This window comes from Lissotriton vulgaris, chromosome 9 (assembly GCF_964263255.1).
Source record: "Lissotriton vulgaris chromosome 9, aLisVul1.2, whole genome shotgun sequence".
NCBI classification, from domain to species: domain Eukaryota; kingdom Metazoa; phylum Chordata; class Amphibia; order Caudata; family Salamandridae; genus Lissotriton; species Lissotriton vulgaris.
This window is the reverse complement of record NC_141697.1, coordinates 548,993,693-549,012,335: the sequence shown is the minus strand read 5'-3', so window position 1 is coordinate 549,012,335 and position 18,643 is coordinate 548,993,693. Positions and strand designations below refer to the sequence as shown.

Sequence of the window (18,643 nt, the reverse complement as noted above, 5' to 3'; positions counted from 1 at the left end):
ACGTTGACCCATTAACAGGGCAGAGAGTGGAAAGAGAAGATTGTACCCTCGTGGCAGCCTTAGAAGTGGATCAAAGGGGACCCTACGTTGAGGCCGAAGTGGCAGGGTGCCCCACGACATTCCTAGTGGACACAGGAGCCACTCGATCCACGATAAGAACAGCCGCAGTTCCAGGCCTGCCCATGTCTGGAGAGACCATTCAAGTGGTGGGGGTCGCAAACAGGAGAATAACCAGCCCATTGACAGAACCAGTGCAGGTGAAAATAGGGAAATACAGCGATGAGCATCAGTTTGTGGTCTGCGATTCTAGTCCTGTATGTCTGTTAGGAAGAGACCTTCTGTGCAAATTAAATTGTACAATATACTGCACACCACAAGGAGTGGAGGTATTGACCAATGATGACGATGCTGACTTCAAAGTCGCAAATTCAAGAATATGTGTGGAGCTGTATCCCACTTTGACCGTGGATGAGCTCCCATGGGATCTGAGAGAGACTGTGGCACTGGAAGTGTGGGATTTCACTGGGGAAGAAATTGGACTGGTCAAGGGAGTGGACCCAGTGAAAATTGTAGTGAAACCGCATGCTGAGTTTCCAAGAACACCCCAATATAAATTGACTCCAGAAACGATTGCAGGTATAAAGCCCGTGATCGAGTCCATGATTAAGCAGGGAATATTGAAGGAAATCGTGGGTAGTCCATGTAACTCCCCGATTATGGGTTTGCAGAAACCAAATGGGAAATTCAGGATAGTGCAAGACCTCCGAAAGATTAATAACATAGTTGTCTCATGTTGTCCAGTGGTACCGAATCCATCAGTGATACTGTTTCAGATACCGTTTCAAGCCGAATGGTTCACTGTGATAGATCTTTGCCAGGCTTTTTTTTCGATCCCATTGGACGAGGATAGCCATTTCCTTTTCGCTTTTAAGCTGGAAAATCGCGTATTAACATGGTGTCGTATCCCCCAGGGGTATACAGAGAGCCCATCGATCTTTAACCAGCTATTGAAGAAAAATCTTGAAAGTCTAGTGCTGCCCCAGAAGTCAGTTCTGGTCCAGTACATAGACGACCTACTTGTGGCGTCAGAAACTGAAGAAGCTTGCAGGGAGGACTCCATTGCTTTGCTAAATCACCTAGCTGTAAATGGGCACAAGGTGTCCCCGGGAAAATTGCAGTACTGCCTGCAGAAGTGCAGTACTTGGGGCACAGAATTGAGAAAGGCAAACGAAAAGTGTCACCAGACAGAATAGAGGTGATCATGAAGATGAATGCGCCTAAAATGCAGAGAGAGGTCAGGATGTTCCTAGGGATGGTGGGGTATTGCCGACAGTGGATAGCCAACTTTTCACTGAAAGCAAAACCCTTGCAAAAACTGACGCACAAGGAGGTGAGTGATCCGGTACCATGGGACAAGGACTGTTTGATGGCGTTCCTGCAGCTGAGAGAGGACCTGTGTCGTGCTCCTGCTCTGGGAATGCCTGATTACGATAAACTATTCTTGCTTTACTGTTGTGAGAGAGAGGGTTGTGCGTTGTCTGTGTTGGTCCAAATTCATGGGAATGCCCGTAGACCAGTTGCCTATTTCTTGGCTACTTTAGACCCAGTAGCCGCAGCGTTGCCCGGATGTCTCAAATCCGTTGCTGCAACAGGTGTCAGTATCGAGCGTTGCGAGAACATCGTGATGGGGCACCCGTTAGAGGTGTACGTGCCCCATTCTGTTGAACTGTTAATGACCAGGACCAAAACACAGCATCTGACCAATAGCAGGCTCACGCGCTATGAGCAAGTCATTCTTGCTGCAGAGAACGTGACCCTCAAGAGATGCTCTGTTTTGAACCCTGCTACTTTGATGCCACTCCCAAGTGATATTGATAAAGATGAATGTACAGACCATGATTGCCTCGATGTGACTGAACTATGCACCAAACCGAGACCTGACATCGTGGATGAGCCACTGACTGACCCCGATGAAATTTTCTTTGTCGATGGCTCATGCGTAAGAGACGAAGTTGGGCAGTTGAGAGCAGCTTACTCTGTTTGTACAATTTCTGGAGTTGTGGAAGCCGGATGCCTGGAAGGAGTACACTCCGCTCAGGTAGCCGAAATTATTGCATTGACGCGTGCCTGCCTGGCAAGCAACCAAATTCGAGTCACCATATACACCGACAGCCAATACGGTTTCGGGGTAGTTCATGATTACGGGCAGTTGTGGTCTCAAAGAGGTTACATGACGTCTTCAGGCTCTCCCATTCGAAATGGAGAGTTTGTGCGTCTACTGTTAGAAGCTTTGCAATGTCCAGCAGGGATTGCAGTTGTAAAATGTACCACTCATACTCGAAATATGGACTTCGTGTCACAAGGCAATAGATATGCCGACGAAGTTGCGAGGTACTGCGCGGAACAAGGGTACTCTTTCACAGAGGTGGAAGTGGGTGGAATAAATGTAAGAACTGAATTAGCCATGATATTGGAAACTGTCGACACTTGGGATGAGCTGAAATGCATGCAAGAAAACGCACCCGATTTTGAAAAGCAAACATGGGAAAAGGCAGGATGTGTGATGGGTGAGGCTCATTTCTGGGTCTCGGCAGATGGAAGGGCAGTGTTACCCAATGAGCTGGTGAGCCCAATGGCTAGACAAATCCATGGTCCAGTACACCTAGGGAGAGACGCTATGCTGAGGGTATTCAGACAGACCTGGTATAACCCTAAGTTCAGAGTAGCAGCCGAAGCAGTGTGCCAACGTTGTATGACCTGTCAGCAGCTGAATGTAGGAAAAAGAACACCAGTTGCACTGAGCCACATAGGGAGGTCTGGAGGTCCATTCAATCGAATGCAGTTAGACTTCATTGAAATGCCAAGGTGCAACCGCCTACGTTATGTCTTGGTGGTTGTTTGCGTATTTTCCAGATGGGTCGAGGCATACCCTACACGCAGGTGTGACACCCTCACAGTAGCCAAGTTACTGCTTAGGGAACTCATCCCTAGATTCGGGGTGCCGGCCTCTTTGGAATCAGATAGGGGAACGCATTTCAACAGCGAGCTTGTGAAGATGATTTGTGCGGCCCTGAACATAGACCAGAAATTGCATTGTAGTTACCGACCAGAAGCATCAGGAATCGTGGAGCAGATAAATAGCACCATTAAGGCCCGAATTGCAAAGATGTGTTCATCAACGTCCCTGAGTTGGCCTGATGCTCTGCCATTGGTCCTTATGAGCCTCCGTAGTACCCCAGACAGAAGAACGGGACTGTCGCCTCACGAGGTGTTAATGGGGAGAGCAATGAGGTTGCCATCTGTACCAACTGCTGCACTGTTAAACATCACAGATGATATGATCCTGGACTAATGTAAGGGGCTGTCTGACGCCATTCATTCTGTGTCCCTTCAGGTGCAGGCTGCCGAAGTTCCGTCGTGCCAGGACCCGTGCCATGACCTGTGCCCTGGTGATTGGGTGCTTGTGAGAAAGCACGTGAGAAGAAGCTGCCTGGATGTTCGTTGGCGTGGGCCCTACCAGATCATCCTGATCACGAACACTGCAGTAAAGGTGGGAGGCCTGCCCAATTGGATCCACGCGTCGCATACGCGGAGGGTTCCAGCACCTCTGGAAGAAACAGCTCCTCTCTCGGTTAGAAGTCCAGCTGCGGACCGAGAAGCCATAGAGAGGGCTAGCCAAGCTGTAGAGGTGCCAGAAGAAGCAGGGAACGAGTCTGATCAGCCTGAGGACGGTCAGTACAACAGCGAAACAGACGACGCTACTGAAGGAGAAAGTAGCTGGGAGTACGAATCAGATACTGACCAGGCTGAAAGAGAGCGAGAACAAAGCAGAAGGACAAGGAGCAGGAGGGTAAGACGTGGAGAAGCCAGCTGGCCTCAAAGAAGGAGTTCAAGCCTGAGGTCGACTCCAGAGAGGACCCTCCCTCCAATATCCGAAGATTCAGACCAGGAGGAAGGTGCTCAGGGCTCTGAAGCACCAGATCTAAGAAGATCAAGAAGAGTACGTGTGCCTAGCAGAAGATACGCCACCCCTGAGTGGACATATCTGGCGACAAATGTCTTTGGAGCGGGAGACAGGGAGGATACGAGCGGTGGTGGTGTCCAGCTCTGAGCCCATCATCACGGTGGAAGTACAGCTGTTAGTGCCCGGAGTCGAAGCAGAAGGGTCACTAACGTTCACACTCGCCAACCCTCCCCGCTTAAGGAAGTTAAAGCACATGTTTTTCACCGAATTGCAATTCCCCGACTTTGGAACAAAGATAACCAGCCATGAAGAGCACGTTCTTCGTTTGGAAATATTGAACTATGCTATTCAAGCCGCAGGTCCGAAATTAATTGTAGATGCTTAAAGACTTTTGTAAATAAGCAAGAAAGAGAAGATTACCTAGCGCCCAGGAAGCAGAGAATCTTAGGGACCTTCCTATAAGTTGACGGAGAAGGGCTAGGGTTGTCTGTGTTAAAAGCTTTTAAAAGACTTTTTGCAAAGGAGTTGCCAGCTTCCAGTTGTGGGGTTCTAAAGACTGAAGGAACAAAAGAGACTGTAAAGGGACGAGAAGAAAAGAACTTTGCGTTGGAATAAGGAAGAGAATCCTACTGTCTGACGAAATGGAAGCCGGCACCCCAGATCGTAGAGCCAAATGTATAATAGGCACACTAATAGTAGGAGTGATACTTCTAATAGCTTTAGTAGTTACAGTTTCATATGTAGTGGGACAGGAGAGGGAGGCAAGGGTATCAGACGAGAAGTCTGTAGTGACACCAAAACCCACTGTTGCTGGTGAGAAAGGAGAAAACATACAGGAGAAGGCGTTATTAGCAGCAGAAGCCCGTAGGTTACATATGGATGAGTCCCAAGGCGACTTTAGGTCAAATGCTTATGCTAAACTTTTGTATGAATACGTGGATGCCATGGAGGTTAAGGACTGCTATGTCTGCATGCAGTTGCCAGCGTCTGTAGATGAAGGCATTAGATACCATCACCTCCCGCTGACATATGGCATTACATGTAGCTTATTGCTTAGTATATTTTATGGGAGAGATAGTTTTGAATACTATTTCTCCAATTATGATTCAGTGTTACCAGAAGTCCCGAATTACAAGCAGATGAATAAATGGGACTACTGGAAGAGTGAAGACAGATTGGCCAAGTTCTTCATTCCTTGGATTACCTTAGATACTTCACATGCCCGCAGAAACAACTTGACATGCAAGGTGTCAGAAGTCGAGAAGAAGTTCATAGGGCAGGTGGATGATCGATACAGAAGGCAAAAGATTTTGAAAAAATCAGGACAATGGAAAACAGATTGGACCGAGGAAGAGAAGGCACACAAGAGAAAGGGTAGTAGTGGTCCAATAGCTTTGGATAAAACGCAGAGAGGAAAGTTATGTCTTCACAGAACAAAAACGTATTATGAAAATGTATACGTAGGAGAAGTCAGTTGTGAACATGCTTTCAATTTAGAATATTATACAAAAGATTTCCTGAAAGGAATGCAAGTGATTCCAAATGTATATTTTGTGTGTGGAAGAAATGCCTACGTGAGACTGCCTGACAACTGGTATGGATCATGTTACTTGGCAATTATCTTCCCCAAAATATACCATGCCCAAGACTTAGAGATCATCGAGGGCAAGGCTTCAGCGAGGGGGAGAAGAGACCTAGGAGATGCAGAAATGGTTGGAGATGTATTTGGAGCTGTATTTCCTCTTTTAGGACTGATCCTCAATGATGTCAAAATTAGACGACTGGCAACGGTCGTAGACAGATTATCTGCCAGCACTGCTAGGTCCTTAATGCTGGTGGAAGGAGAGATGCAATCGATAAGGGCCATGGTGCTTCAGAACCGTCTTGCATTAGATGTCCTACTAGCAAAAGAGGGCGGAGTCTGTAAGGCTTGGAAGGTCCAGGAATGTTGCACTTACATTCCAGACAATTCAAAGCCCCTGGAGAAGGTTATCATGAACATAACTAATATCCACAAAGAGATCGAAGACCTGAGTAGAGAAAATGTTTGGGAAAAAGTGGGCCATGGAATGGGTGAAGTTGGAGGTTGGTTCGCCAACTTGGGAAAGAGCTTCGTATGGTATGTGCTGAAACCTATCATCATAATATTGATCTGTGTGATCATGTTGTGGGGATTGGTGAGGGCATACAAATGGTATAGATCAAAGAGATTGGAGAGAGCCCGGAGAGAACAGCTACAGAGACTAGCTGCAATACAAGACAATCAGTATAGGAGCCTAAGGGCTCTAGAAACACAGAAGCAAGGAACACTAGCAATTAGTTCAGGTTAGATGTTGGTGATGACCACTAGAGGTCATCAAAGGGGGGAACTGAGAGAGCGCAAACTGAACAAATTGTATAAGTGCATCAAACTTGCACATAGTACGCACAATCATGAAGAGAAATGCCATGAGTGCCGAGAATATATTCATCTATATTTCGAAATGTGTAGTTAATCTAGAGATTTTATATAGAAGTGGAACTAATGCAGAAATGTGTGAAAATGTATAACCTTATTAGACGTGATTAATCCTGATCCATGTCGTGTAGCTGCTAAAATGTAAGGATGACATGCTGCAAGCACAGAACGAAGTAGGCCTCAGGGCCAGAGCTGAAAGGGTTGGGGAAGGTATTCATTTGCACGACGTGGATTGCACTAAATGATATTTAGTAATTCTGTTTTCAATAGGTTTATATTTTATAGATGTGTTTGCATAATCATAAAGTAGAGTATTAGCATGATGTATTGATTAATGAAAGGATTTGAAGAATATAATCACTATGAGAAATGTTGTAGGCCTGAAATGTTTAACCATGCTTGATTTACACGTATTAGTATGAGCCAAGTGCGCCGAGACATAATGTTGCAAACTTCTGTTAGAAGTTTATGAGAAATGGGATCCTAGCTGCGGATGTCTGTCTGCGGGTGTGAGGAGGGATCCAATTAAATATTGGATGAATAGGATTCTGTTCAGGGGAATGAAACAGACATGGAGGAGGGTTTAGGAATGTTTGAGGGGTATCGGCGGGCCGGAGAAGAGTCTGAGAAGCAAGGTCAACTCTAACGCACGAGGCCCCAATGAGGATCATCATGGAAAAAGTCAGAAGCAGCACCACGTGAGGGGCGTCTCACGAGGGGCGTCTCAAATGAGATTGTGTTTTTGTATTAGGGACAGCACCCCTGGGTGGAGTTAGAGCAGATGCCTGAGGACCCTTTAGAGAGCGGATGGGTAGGCAGAGAGGGGTCATGACTGGAGATCATAGGTTTTCACCTAGAGACTAAGAGTGAGTGATCTTCCTAGGAAGTCATTCACCACTGACACCTTTTGTTAGGTTGGGATTTTGTTAAGTAGGGATACCATCCAGAGCAGGGTAGGGACAGCCTAACCTGAAACTTTTATTCCGGCTGTAAATGACTGAGAGATCACAATACGTGTCTATGCTTGCAGCTCTTTTAATTTTGGAACTAGTCCTTGTAGTTTTCTTTGCTCGTCTGAGGGCTTTCAGAGAGCACATGTATGTAGTCGTACCCGTATATCTTTTGAATCTCATTCTGAGATGCCTGTATTTGCAACTTACCCTAACCTTATAATAAATCTTTGAAAGCTAGAAGTTGTTTGTGGTTCTTCCGAGCGGAGTTCAGTATTGATTGAACTAACCTGGTAAGAGATGCACTTTCTTTCCTCAATGACAGGCAATAAAGGTTCAGTCGACCAGAACGGGGTTTAGATCAAGGGTGATAAGATAGCGATCAAAATCCCGCCCCCGCAGATGTGTGAGAGCACCCACGCTCCACCCACAGATTGCTTCCCTGAGGGAGAGTAACTCAAGGCAGCGATTTACACTCCTAGCATTACCCTAGATTTAACAAACACTGCAGTGTTTTTTTTTTTTTTATTATTTTGTTTGTCCTCATTTGCCTGACCCTCGTTCCAAAGAAAACGCCAACCACCTTAGATGTCATTAGGAACAGGGTGAGATCCTAGTCCTCTCCCACACCCAGACAGAAAGAAGTACCAAACTGGGTGGGAGAAGTTCTCAGGAATATTTACGAGTGGGAGATGTTAGGAGGCGTGTCAATCCCCTCAATACTCCATCAAGGCATATTTCAGCCTGTTGGACCAAATACGTTATCGGGCGGGACCACCAATAGGACCATGGAGTATATAGGCATAATCATCGGACCTGGGGAAAAAAAAAAAAACAGAGATCCTGACACTGCAGTGTTACGCAAGGTGGTCTTGCGTGGCTCAGTAAAACCCATCTAGGTTTTGCGTCACCCTTGTGTTACCTTGCGTGGTGATGCAAAACTTTGATAAATATACCCCATGGGATCTTCAGTGGTGTAAGGCAAAATGCCATGCCCCCTCTGCCGAATGTGATGAGGGGTCCCTGAGTCTCTCATGTTGTACAAAGCTTCATAGGCCTTGGGCTGAATGGGGCCCCCCAGAAGGATGGAGACTCCTCGGCTTCATGGGGGCTACAGGAGCCTGGTTCACCCCCTTGAGTATGTCTCTGAATAGTATTGAAGTTTTATTTCCTGCAATACATTTAGCTCATGGAGAAAGACTCCGGGCCCACCCCTTTGCAGGAGGCTGTAAATGTCATGCTGCCCAGATGTGCTGCTGAAACTGGAATGGGTGAGAGTTAGTGGCCACAAATGTTAGGCGATCTGGACTTCTCAAGAAGTGCACTACATGATGATGTGATATGTGGCACAGGGAGGAAGCTATGGTACAGACACGAGAGGGAGAGTTGGCAGACTCAGAGCAGTAGGAAGATGCACAGAAGTTACAAATTCAGGGCTGGCAATGAAGGTAGTGGAGATGCATGGAGGCTGGTAGTGGATACATTGTGGGATATAGGGAGGCTGGGAATGGGGGATGACAGCTGTCAAAGGTGCTGATGTATGGAGGCTGGTAGTGGGAGGAGTCAGTGAAGCTGGCATATGGAGGATGATGCCTGGTGAGGTGGAGATGCTTAGTGGTTGGTTAAGAGGCCTAGATTGGAATCGTAGATAAAGGTAATGGGGGCCTACTACTTGGAGGTGGGTAAAGCATGGGCTTCCATAGTAGTAATTCGAGCTAGTAGGTTGTGACTTACAGAGTCTGGTAATAAAGGACTGGTAAATAGAGGACTGAAAATGGGGGAACCGGTTTACATATTTAAGCTAGCAGTGGGGGCAAGTACTAGAGATTTGGAATGTGGATGGATGCCGGTAATCAGAGAACGGAAAATGTTGGTAGGCAGGGGCCTGTGACTGGCTTTGGGGGATGTGTTCTAGTTATGGTGGGCAGTACATGAAGGAGGGAAATAGGGAGGTTGGTACTGGTGTTGAATAACAGGTTTAAGAAAGCTCGCCATCAACTAATTCTCTCTCTCCTTATTTTTTTCTCTCTCTCTCTCTTTTTTTCTCCCTATTCCTCTCTTCAACTTCCACCGGTCACTTGTCCTTTATCTCACTCTGGCTCCCATCTGTTTATATCTTTCCTGGCTCTCTTTTCCCTGTCACTCACTATCTGTCATCCTGTGCTCCTGTCCTTGAATGTCTCCACCATCAGATTCATCTTTCTCCCAGTCCTTCTCCTCCTCATCCACATTGTACTCTCCTCCTTCCCACACCATTCTCTCTGTGATTTCATGTTGCCCTATATCAGGTTTATAAAACTTGGCCCTTGTAGTTTTTTTTTTATCCTTGTTCACAGTTTCCTAGTAGCTATAATGTGGTCCTTCTGGATGCCTAAATAAACTACAAAACTACAAACGCCAGACGGTACAGAATACACCAGACAAGATCATCTACCCACAGCACACTTGAGTTAACATCTGAAACTATATCCATCCTTCTGAAGACCTGGATTTTTGAGTAGTCCCACTAGGCCCTAGATTTTGCTAGGCGCATACCTGCTCAGTGCCAGGATATCCTCCCGGGTTATAGTGCAGTCTACAAATCTGCTTAACATAGAATCCTTCCTCTCTCTCTTTTGTCCCATTTCTTCAGTATGCCCTTTTTGTCCTTTAGTGCTTGCCTTCGACATCCTTCACAGTCTTTATTTCCAATTCACCAACCCTGTTCTCATTACCTCGTTTGTCTCCAAGGTTGACCACCTCCCTCTAGAGATCATCACCAGTAGGTGACAAGTTACTAGTAGTTTACATTTGGACTTGTGAACCCTGTTGTAGGAAGCTCCAGCATCTGATTTGAGTATTGAACACATTTAAGTCTATGCATGGGTGTATATCTACACTTGTAAAGGATGACTAGCAAAAAAGTGAAAGTTACACCTAGGTACAATAGTAAATATACATGTGAGAAAATAGACGTGTGTATTTACCTTTTTAAATAGGCTCCTTACTGTCAGCCCAGAGTTAGTACTGACCTGCAGGATTCATTTTGGTCTGAAAGGTCTGAGCATCAGTTCATTTCCCCACTTCTACCAGATTTAAGGAGACTCAAGAGCAGTGGCCGCGGAGGAGCGTCGCCTCACTGCTCATTGATAAAATGATAATAACAAGAAGTTATTATAATTTTATTTTCCTTTGTGATTCCAACGGGGCTGGCTCACCGCAGAGAGAGCAGGATTGGCTTGCAATTCCTCCCTACATGTGCATGATGCTTTGACCGACCCTCTAGGGCTGGCCAAACAGTCATGCGTAGTTGGCATGTTCTCATGTGTTGCACAGCCCCATGGAGAACCTGCAGAGCCTCCCCAGGCGCTGCATGAGCGGCCAAACAGGCCGCTCACACCAATCACGGTGCTGCTCCTGTAGCGTTGTGATTAGCTGGCAGAGTCGGAAGCCTGGGTGCTTCTGGTGCAGGCTGTAGGCAGCAGCCGGGAAGAAGACAAGAAGACGCAGGTTAAGCATGCGGCGGATGCGACGGCAAAGCAGGTAAGTTTTTTTTTGGTTTTTTTCATCCCGATCCCCCGCCACACCATCCCCTTTCGGAGGCAGCCTCCACTGCTCAAGAGAAGTAGTGGAAGCGGGGGATATCTGGCTGCCATCCAACACTGGAGACCACCCTTCAGATCTCCGGAGACCCATAAGATTTGCATATGGCTGGGTATAATCTGAGGTGGCATGGCAGGAATAAGAACAGTGTTGAAATGGCACCCTAAGCTAATGTCAGAAGTTAGACGTATTACAAGCATTCCTTCCATATACTTGTGTGTGTTTGACCCAAAAGATTTAGCAGGTGAAAAACCGCCCAAACATTGCTTCACAGATCTTTTCATGACTTTGTATGTTAGTGGAGTGAATTAGCCAGGATTCAAATATAGGTTTGTCAATGATGGGTGCATTTTAGTATAGGGTTACTTTCTATGAGGTGCTAAAAATGACTACTGCAAAGCTTCCCCAACTTGGAGGAAGACTCCCCGGAGCACAGCGCTCAAATGACTGTAAAGTCTAAAAGTTTATGCACAGTTCATTGTAAAGTAACCCTCACACAGTTGAAAGTTTCCACATGTTTTAATCCAACCTCATTAGCATCATGAGTACTTCATACGTGTTTGAAAATGGTTTTCATTAGCATGTTCCAACAATGTATCATCCAACATTAACAGTCCCAATGCATTTCGGGCTGAAGACTAGCCCTTCCTCTAGGGAATGCTCTACAACATAAAAGAAGACATCAATCTGTCACTAAATGGTTCATCGGAACGCCATAATTCGCAATTACATCAGCTGGTGTGGGTGACAATATACCATTAATCTCTACAGGCGACCAAGTGAAAAAACCTAAAAGTGGTGCCATCTAAACGCAAATTAAGGACGTGTGGGTGCGTTAATAGCGCAGGGAAATTAACTGACGATCAAATCAAAAATGCGCAGTGTAACAATTAAAAGGCAAACAGTCTCCTAAGCCCATGTGTTCAAAAATCAAACGAAAACAGTGATCCACATGCCCCACAAATGTTAGACCTATGTCAGCGTTACTCACGGAGCTGATTACATCCAGGTATCAAACAGGTCACCAGAACCTGCATAAATGTGAAAGCGCATTAAAAACCAAAGTGTAAAATGAGCCTAAACGCTTCTCTGATACAGCCGTCCTCAGTAGAAGTACTTACGATTCTTCGGCTGCGCAAGCTTCCTCTTGAGGTGAATGGCTTGAACAAAGTAGTCAGCAGTGTGCCGGTGTAGTTAGTGAGCGTGCCGCGTGTGGACTGATAATAGACGACGGACTAAAGAATAGCGAAAAAGCGGGCGCCATATTGGAAGGGTCAGAAAAATAGAGAACCTATACAAATAATGAACAGAGTTTGCGTGGAGATCCAGTAGTAGTGAACACGAAAACCTGATAACCAAGAGAAAGAGAAATACGTGTACAATGGTAATTAAAACAATTATAAGCATGATAGAAATGTCACGATTATCAAGAAAACATTACAGTTGATCTACAGTCTATAGGTAACACAGGAATTCCATCCTGTCATTTAATCCGTGCGGCTGCATCGTCGCCAGGTAGCGGATCCAGAAGTTCTCTCTTTTCAATAGCGTGTTTTTGTTGTTGTGGGTTAATGTCACTTGCTCCAATATCAGATATTTTAATTGGGCTACTGTATGATTGTGTTCAAGAAAATGTGCAGCTACTGTTGATTTGATGTTCCCAGTTCTTATATTACTTTTGTGTTCCAATAACCGCACTCTTATTTTTCTCTCAGTGTGGCCAACATAACACTTCCCGCAGGGACACTTCAGCATGTAAATAACGTTGGAGGAATTACATGTGGCATTGACTCGCAGTTTGATAGGGTGACCCTTCATGGGATGGTTGGTGACATTCCCTTGTGTACAATTGTTGCAATTGCTACAGTTGTAGCAGGGTCTGAGGCCTTTAAACGCTTCGGGTTTGAACTGCTCTCTAGGTTTGGTCAAAATTTCTTTTAAATTGCGTCCCCTTGTGTAGGCAAACAAGGGTGGCTGTGCAAAGGCTCCCTGAAAATCAGGCTCCAGACTGAGTAAGGACCAATATTTAGTAATGATGTTTCTAAATTGATTGCTGATAACAGTGTATTTAGAGACCACCACCATCCGGGAGTTTTCAGTTTTGGGTCTGACTTGCAGAAGATGCTCTCTCTTAGTGTTCTCACAACGGGCCAGTGCCTTGTCTAATGTCAGGTGTGAGTACCCACGTGCTTTGAACCTCTCTAACATGTTGGACATTTCTTGTTTACAGGCGTTGTCAGATGATACAATGCGTTTAACACGCAACAACTGAGAAAAAGGTAAATTTAGTTTCAACCCAGGTCGGTGAAAGCTCCGGTAATGTAGAATAGAATTGCGATCAGTAGGCTTACGAAACATGGTTGTAGTCATATTTACAGCTTGTTTTTCAATTTTCACATCCAAAAAATGTATGCACTGTCTATCAGGGGTCCAAGTGAACTGTACTCGATCATTAACCCCATTCAATGATTTAAAAAAATCGACAAGAGCATTCTCAGTTCCTGCCCATAGGATAAAAATGTCATCAATGAATCTCAAATAAAGCTTTCCAAAAGCTTGCCATGATGGTTGGCACAGTATATGTGATTCTTCGAAAGATTTCATGAATATATTTGCGTATCTGTCCAAAAATCTGCCAATCATTTCGTGAATACTCCCTTTAGTAGAGACAATCGGTCGTAATGGTGGTCTCGTGGGGTGCTTGTGCACCTTCGGCAACATGTATAGAACAGGTGGTCTAGGACTGTTGGGTGTCAGGTAATGTCTTACTCGATCTGTGATCGTTCCATTGTCAAATGCCTGGTTAATGATTTTAATCAGGATAGAAACAAATTCATTAGTGGGGTCAATTTGTAAGGGTGCATAGGTGTTGGTGTCCAACGTGTGAGCGTGGACTTGTTCTTCATAGTAAGAGGAGTCCATGATGACAAGGGCGCCCCCCTTATCCGCCGTTTGACACACAATGGAAGGATTGTTCGCAATTTTGTGCAGAATGTTCTTCTCCTTTTTCGTAAGATTCTCTTGTTTGCCCATGGATTGAAAGGGTAGTGTAGCAATGTCTCTTTTGACTAGGTTTTCAAACATATCAATAATCTTATGGCTCGCTGGAGCCATGAAAGTACTGTGGGGACGAAGTCCTCGTAACATGTCATCATCTTGCATGGGTGTAGTCACTACATTTTGGAAATAGTGGCGTAAACTAATGTTATGAACCAGCTTGAAAGCACTAACCTCTAGTTCCAAGGTGTTGGTTCTGGTAGTTGGTACAAAGGACTGACCTTTGTACCTGACACCCAACAGTCCTAGACCGCCTGTTCTATACATGTTGTCGAAGGTGCACAAGCACCCCACGAGACCACCATTACGACCGACTGTCTCTACTAAAGGGAGTATTCACGAAACGATTGGCACATTTTTGGACAGATACCTTCAGCCATTTGTTTTAAATACCAGATCACATGTTCGAGACACCACCGACTTTTTGGTCAAATTGAAACAAACCGCAGATTTGTTGGATAACCAAGATTTGATACTGTGTACAGTGGACGTTTGTTTCGCTGTTCACGTCAATACCTCATGACCTAGGAATAACAGCTGTGGAGCAAGAACTCTCGAACTCGGACCTGGACACAGATATGCAAGTACTGCTCATGGAATTGATGATATTTACCTTATATCACAGTTATTTCACGGTGTTTGACAAATGGTTTCATCAACTATGCGGAATGGCCATGGGAAATTGCGCAGCGCCATCGTACGCAAATATATTCATGAAATCTTTCTGAGAATCACATATACTGTGCCAACCATCATGGAAAGCTTTTGGAAAGCTTTATTTGAGATTCATTGATGACATTTGTATCCTATGGGCAGGAACTGAGAATGCTCTTGTCGATTTTTTGAAATCATGGAATGGGGTTAATGATCGAGTACAGTTCACTTGGACCCTTGATAGACAGTGCATACATTTTTTGGATGTGAAAATTGAAAAACAAGCTGGAAATATGACTACAACCTTGTTTCGTAAGCCTACTGATTGCAATTCTATTCTACATTACCGGAGCTTTCGTCGACCTGGGTTGAAACAAAATTTGCCTTTTTCTCAGTTGTTGCGTGTTAAACGCATTGTATCATCTGACAACGCCTGTAAACAAGAAATGTCCAACATGTTGGAGAGGTTCAAAGCACGTGGGTACCCACAACTGACATTAGACAAGGCACTGGCCCGTTGTGAGAACACTAAGAGAGAGGATCTTCTGCAAGTCAGACCCAAAACTGAAAACTCCCGGATGGTGGTGGTCTCTAAATACACTGTTATCAGCAATCAATTTAGAAACATCATTACTAAACATTGGTCCTTACTCAGTCTGGAGCCTGATTTTCAGGGAGCCTTTGCACAGCCAACCTTGTTTTCCTACACAAGGGGACGCAATTTAAAAGAAATTTTGACCAAACCTAGAGAGCAGCTCAAACCCGAAGCGTTTAAAGGCCTCAGACCTTGCTACAACTGTAGCATTTGCAACAATTGTATACATGGGAATGTCACCAACCATCCCATGAAGGGTCACCCTATCAAACTGCGAGTCAATGCCACATGCAATTCCTCCAACGTTATTCACATGCTGAAGTGTCCCTGCGGGAAGTGTTATGTTGGCCACACTGAGAGAAAAATAAGTGCGGTTATTGGAACACAAAAGTAATATAAGAACTGGCAACATCAAATCGACAGTAGCTGCACATTTTCTTGAACACAATCATACAGTAGCCCAATTAAAATATCTGATATTGGAGCAAGTGACATTGACCCACAACAACAAAAACAAGCTATTGAAAAGAGAGAACTTCTGGATCCGCTACCTGGCGAGGATGCAGCCGCACGTATTAAATGACAGGATGGAATTCCTGTGTTACCTATAGACTGTACATCAACTGTAATGTTTTCTTGATAATCGTGACATTTCTATCATGCTTATTATTGTTTTAATTACCATTGTTCACGTATTTCTATTTCTCTTGGTTATCAGGTTTTCGTGTTCACTACTACTGGATCTCCACGCAATCTCTGTTCATTATTTGTATAGGTTCTCTATTTTTCTGACCCTTCCAATATGGCGCCTGCTTTTTCACTATTCCTTAGTCCGTCGTCTATTATCAGTCCACACGCGTGGCGCTCACTAACTACACCGGCACACTGCCGACCACTTTGTTCAAGCCGTTCATCTCAAGAGGAAGCTCGCGCAGCCGAAGAATCGTAAGTACCTCTACTGAGGACGGCTGTATCAGAGAAGCGTTTAGGCTCATTTTACACTTTGGTTTTTAATGCGCTTTCACATTGATGCAGGTTCTGGTGACCTGTTTGATACCTGGATGTAATCAGCTCAGTGAGTAACGCTGACATAGGTCTAACGTTTGTGGGGCATGTGGATCACTGTTTTCGTTTGATTTTTGAACACAGGGGCTTAGGAGACTGTTTGCCTTTTAATTGTTACACTGCGCATTTTTAATTTGATCGTCAGTTAATTTCCCCGCGCTATTAACACACCCACACGTCCTTAATTTGTGTTTAGATGGCATCACTTTTAGGTTTTTTCACTTGGTCCCCTGTAGAGCATGAGGGTATATTGTCACCTACACCAGCTGATGTAATTGCAAATTATGGCGTTCCGATTAACCATTTAGTGACAGATTGATGTCTTTTTTTATGTTGTAGAGCATTCCCCTGAGGAAGGGCTAGTCTTCAGCCCGAAATGCATTGGGACTGTTAATGTTGGATGATACATTGTTGGAACATGCTAATGAAAACCATTTTCAAACACGTATGAAGTACTCATGATGCTAATGAGGTTGGATTAAAACAAGTGGAAACTTTCAACTGTGTGAGGGTTACTTTACAATGAACTGTGCATAAACTTTTAGACTTTACCGTCATTTGAGTGCTGTGCTCCGGGGAGTCTTCCTCCAAGTATGGGAACCTTCGCAGTAGTCTTCTGTCCATTTACGCTGATTGGCACAGACAGCGTCATCTCTGGAAGCACGCCACAGACCGTCAAAAGTGATTACATTTGGTTCACCAAGCTGTGCAAGTCCTTTCCAAACGTTGTGCTAAAAATGACATCATAGACACCAGGAAAACAACGTATTAGCACTATTAACTCATGGGGAGTTACCAGCTAGAATCATTATTTCCAGATCCAGTATTTTCCCACGAAATTAATGGGAAAGTCGGAATAAGGGTCTAGGTGCTTTCCCACGGGCTCTGTGGAAGCCACTGTCAGCACAGAGGTATGCGTTCTGGCTGTGGCTTTCAGAGAGTTACTCACACCACAAACTGAAATTCCCTGACTGTCGTGGAACCAGGTAGTCACCCATAATCTCTCACTTCCCTAGTGGACCATTATTATTACTTAATGGCGCAGTGCTGTATTGCAGGCAATTTAGCAGGGCACTGTCATTTCAAAAATGCAAATATGTGTGGTATTGCCAAGTATACAGGGCACCCGTGTTCTCCCTTGCGCCGGCACTAAAAAAGTTGCCTAGCACCAGCGCAGGCACCCTTTCATCATGTTGCAAGGGTGCCTGCGTTGAAGGGATAATTGTGTCTGTGCAGGGAGGGACACCTTCATGCACAAAAACAATCATCAATGGCGTCTTGCTCTTACTATGTGTGCTCACATAGAAAGAGCAAATAACGAGGAGAAATAAAAGTGTTTCTTCTCGTTGCACCACTCTACCACCTCCTTTTCAAAGGCGTTAGTTTTTGGCGCTGCCTAAGATTTACAGATCTTTGTAAAAGTAGGGCAGTGTCAAAAAGCAATGGGTGTTGCATGTCTACGCCCACAGCAACACCCATTGCACGCCCCTTTGCCGTAGAAAACTGTGGCAAGGAGGCCCATGTTTACAAGGCAGCGTTAATCCTTGCAAAGTGGCTTCACGTCGCCTTGTAAATAAGCAGCAGGGCATGGCGCCACTGGAGCGTCGGAAAAAGTGACGCTCAGATGGCACAATATCCTTGTAAATATGCCACCAGGTTTTTCACTGCTCTCACATAACATCAGCGGACAACTCATTTTAAAAACCAATGTCCTGGATAAGAATTATCCTATTTATTAAACGAGGGGGACTCTAGTAGCTATTGAAAAGGTACGGTGACCTGTGCTTCCGAAGTTAAACCTATACCAAAAGGGACTCACCGTTCCTAAGTCGAGAGAGAAAGAAGGGAAGTAAGAGGTACTCTCGTCCTGGGAAATAATATACACTTAAACAGCTCTCATAGGAAATCTGGAACAGGAGACCCAAAGCCACGTTGTCACCATACATGACATGAACAATCTCCTGGTCTCTTGCTTAGTTGACATGGTGACAGATGTATAACAGAAATATGAGTAGAGGATATGTACCTGCCCACTGATGCTCACACCATATCTCAGCCTCGTCACAAAATGTTCGCAGTTGTCGCTGGTCAAGCCATACATCATGACCTTGCCCACAAGTTCTTCAGCCCTCTTTAAGATGATATCGCTGGGCAGAGGGTGGTGGTCCTCGTCATACTTGTTGTGGATGGTGTACTTGCAGGCTCCGGCCACGACTCGAAGGCGCTGTCGCTTCACCACAGCCCTGTCGCTCACTGCTGATAGGATACTGGACGAGCCGGCCCTAGCATATTCACCTGCAGAGATTGAGAGCATGACA

The 18,643-nt window shown here is 45.0% G+C and overlaps 1 protein-coding gene across 2 annotated transcripts in view; it reads right to left on the bottom strand.

Annotated features, from left to right (window-relative positions):
* Positions 1–18,643, bottom strand: part of LOC147691763 (phospholipase A and acyltransferase 2-like) — a 248,427-nt gene that overhangs the window by 8,992 nt on the left and 220,792 nt on the right. For both annotated transcript variants that reach the window (XM_086938059.1, XM_086938058.1), the window contains exon 4: positions 18,352–18,620. In XM_086938059.1, the coding sequence (XP_086794185.1) occupies positions 18,352–18,620 (269 nt within the window). The remainder of the gene's footprint in view (positions 1–18,351; positions 18,621–18,643) is intronic.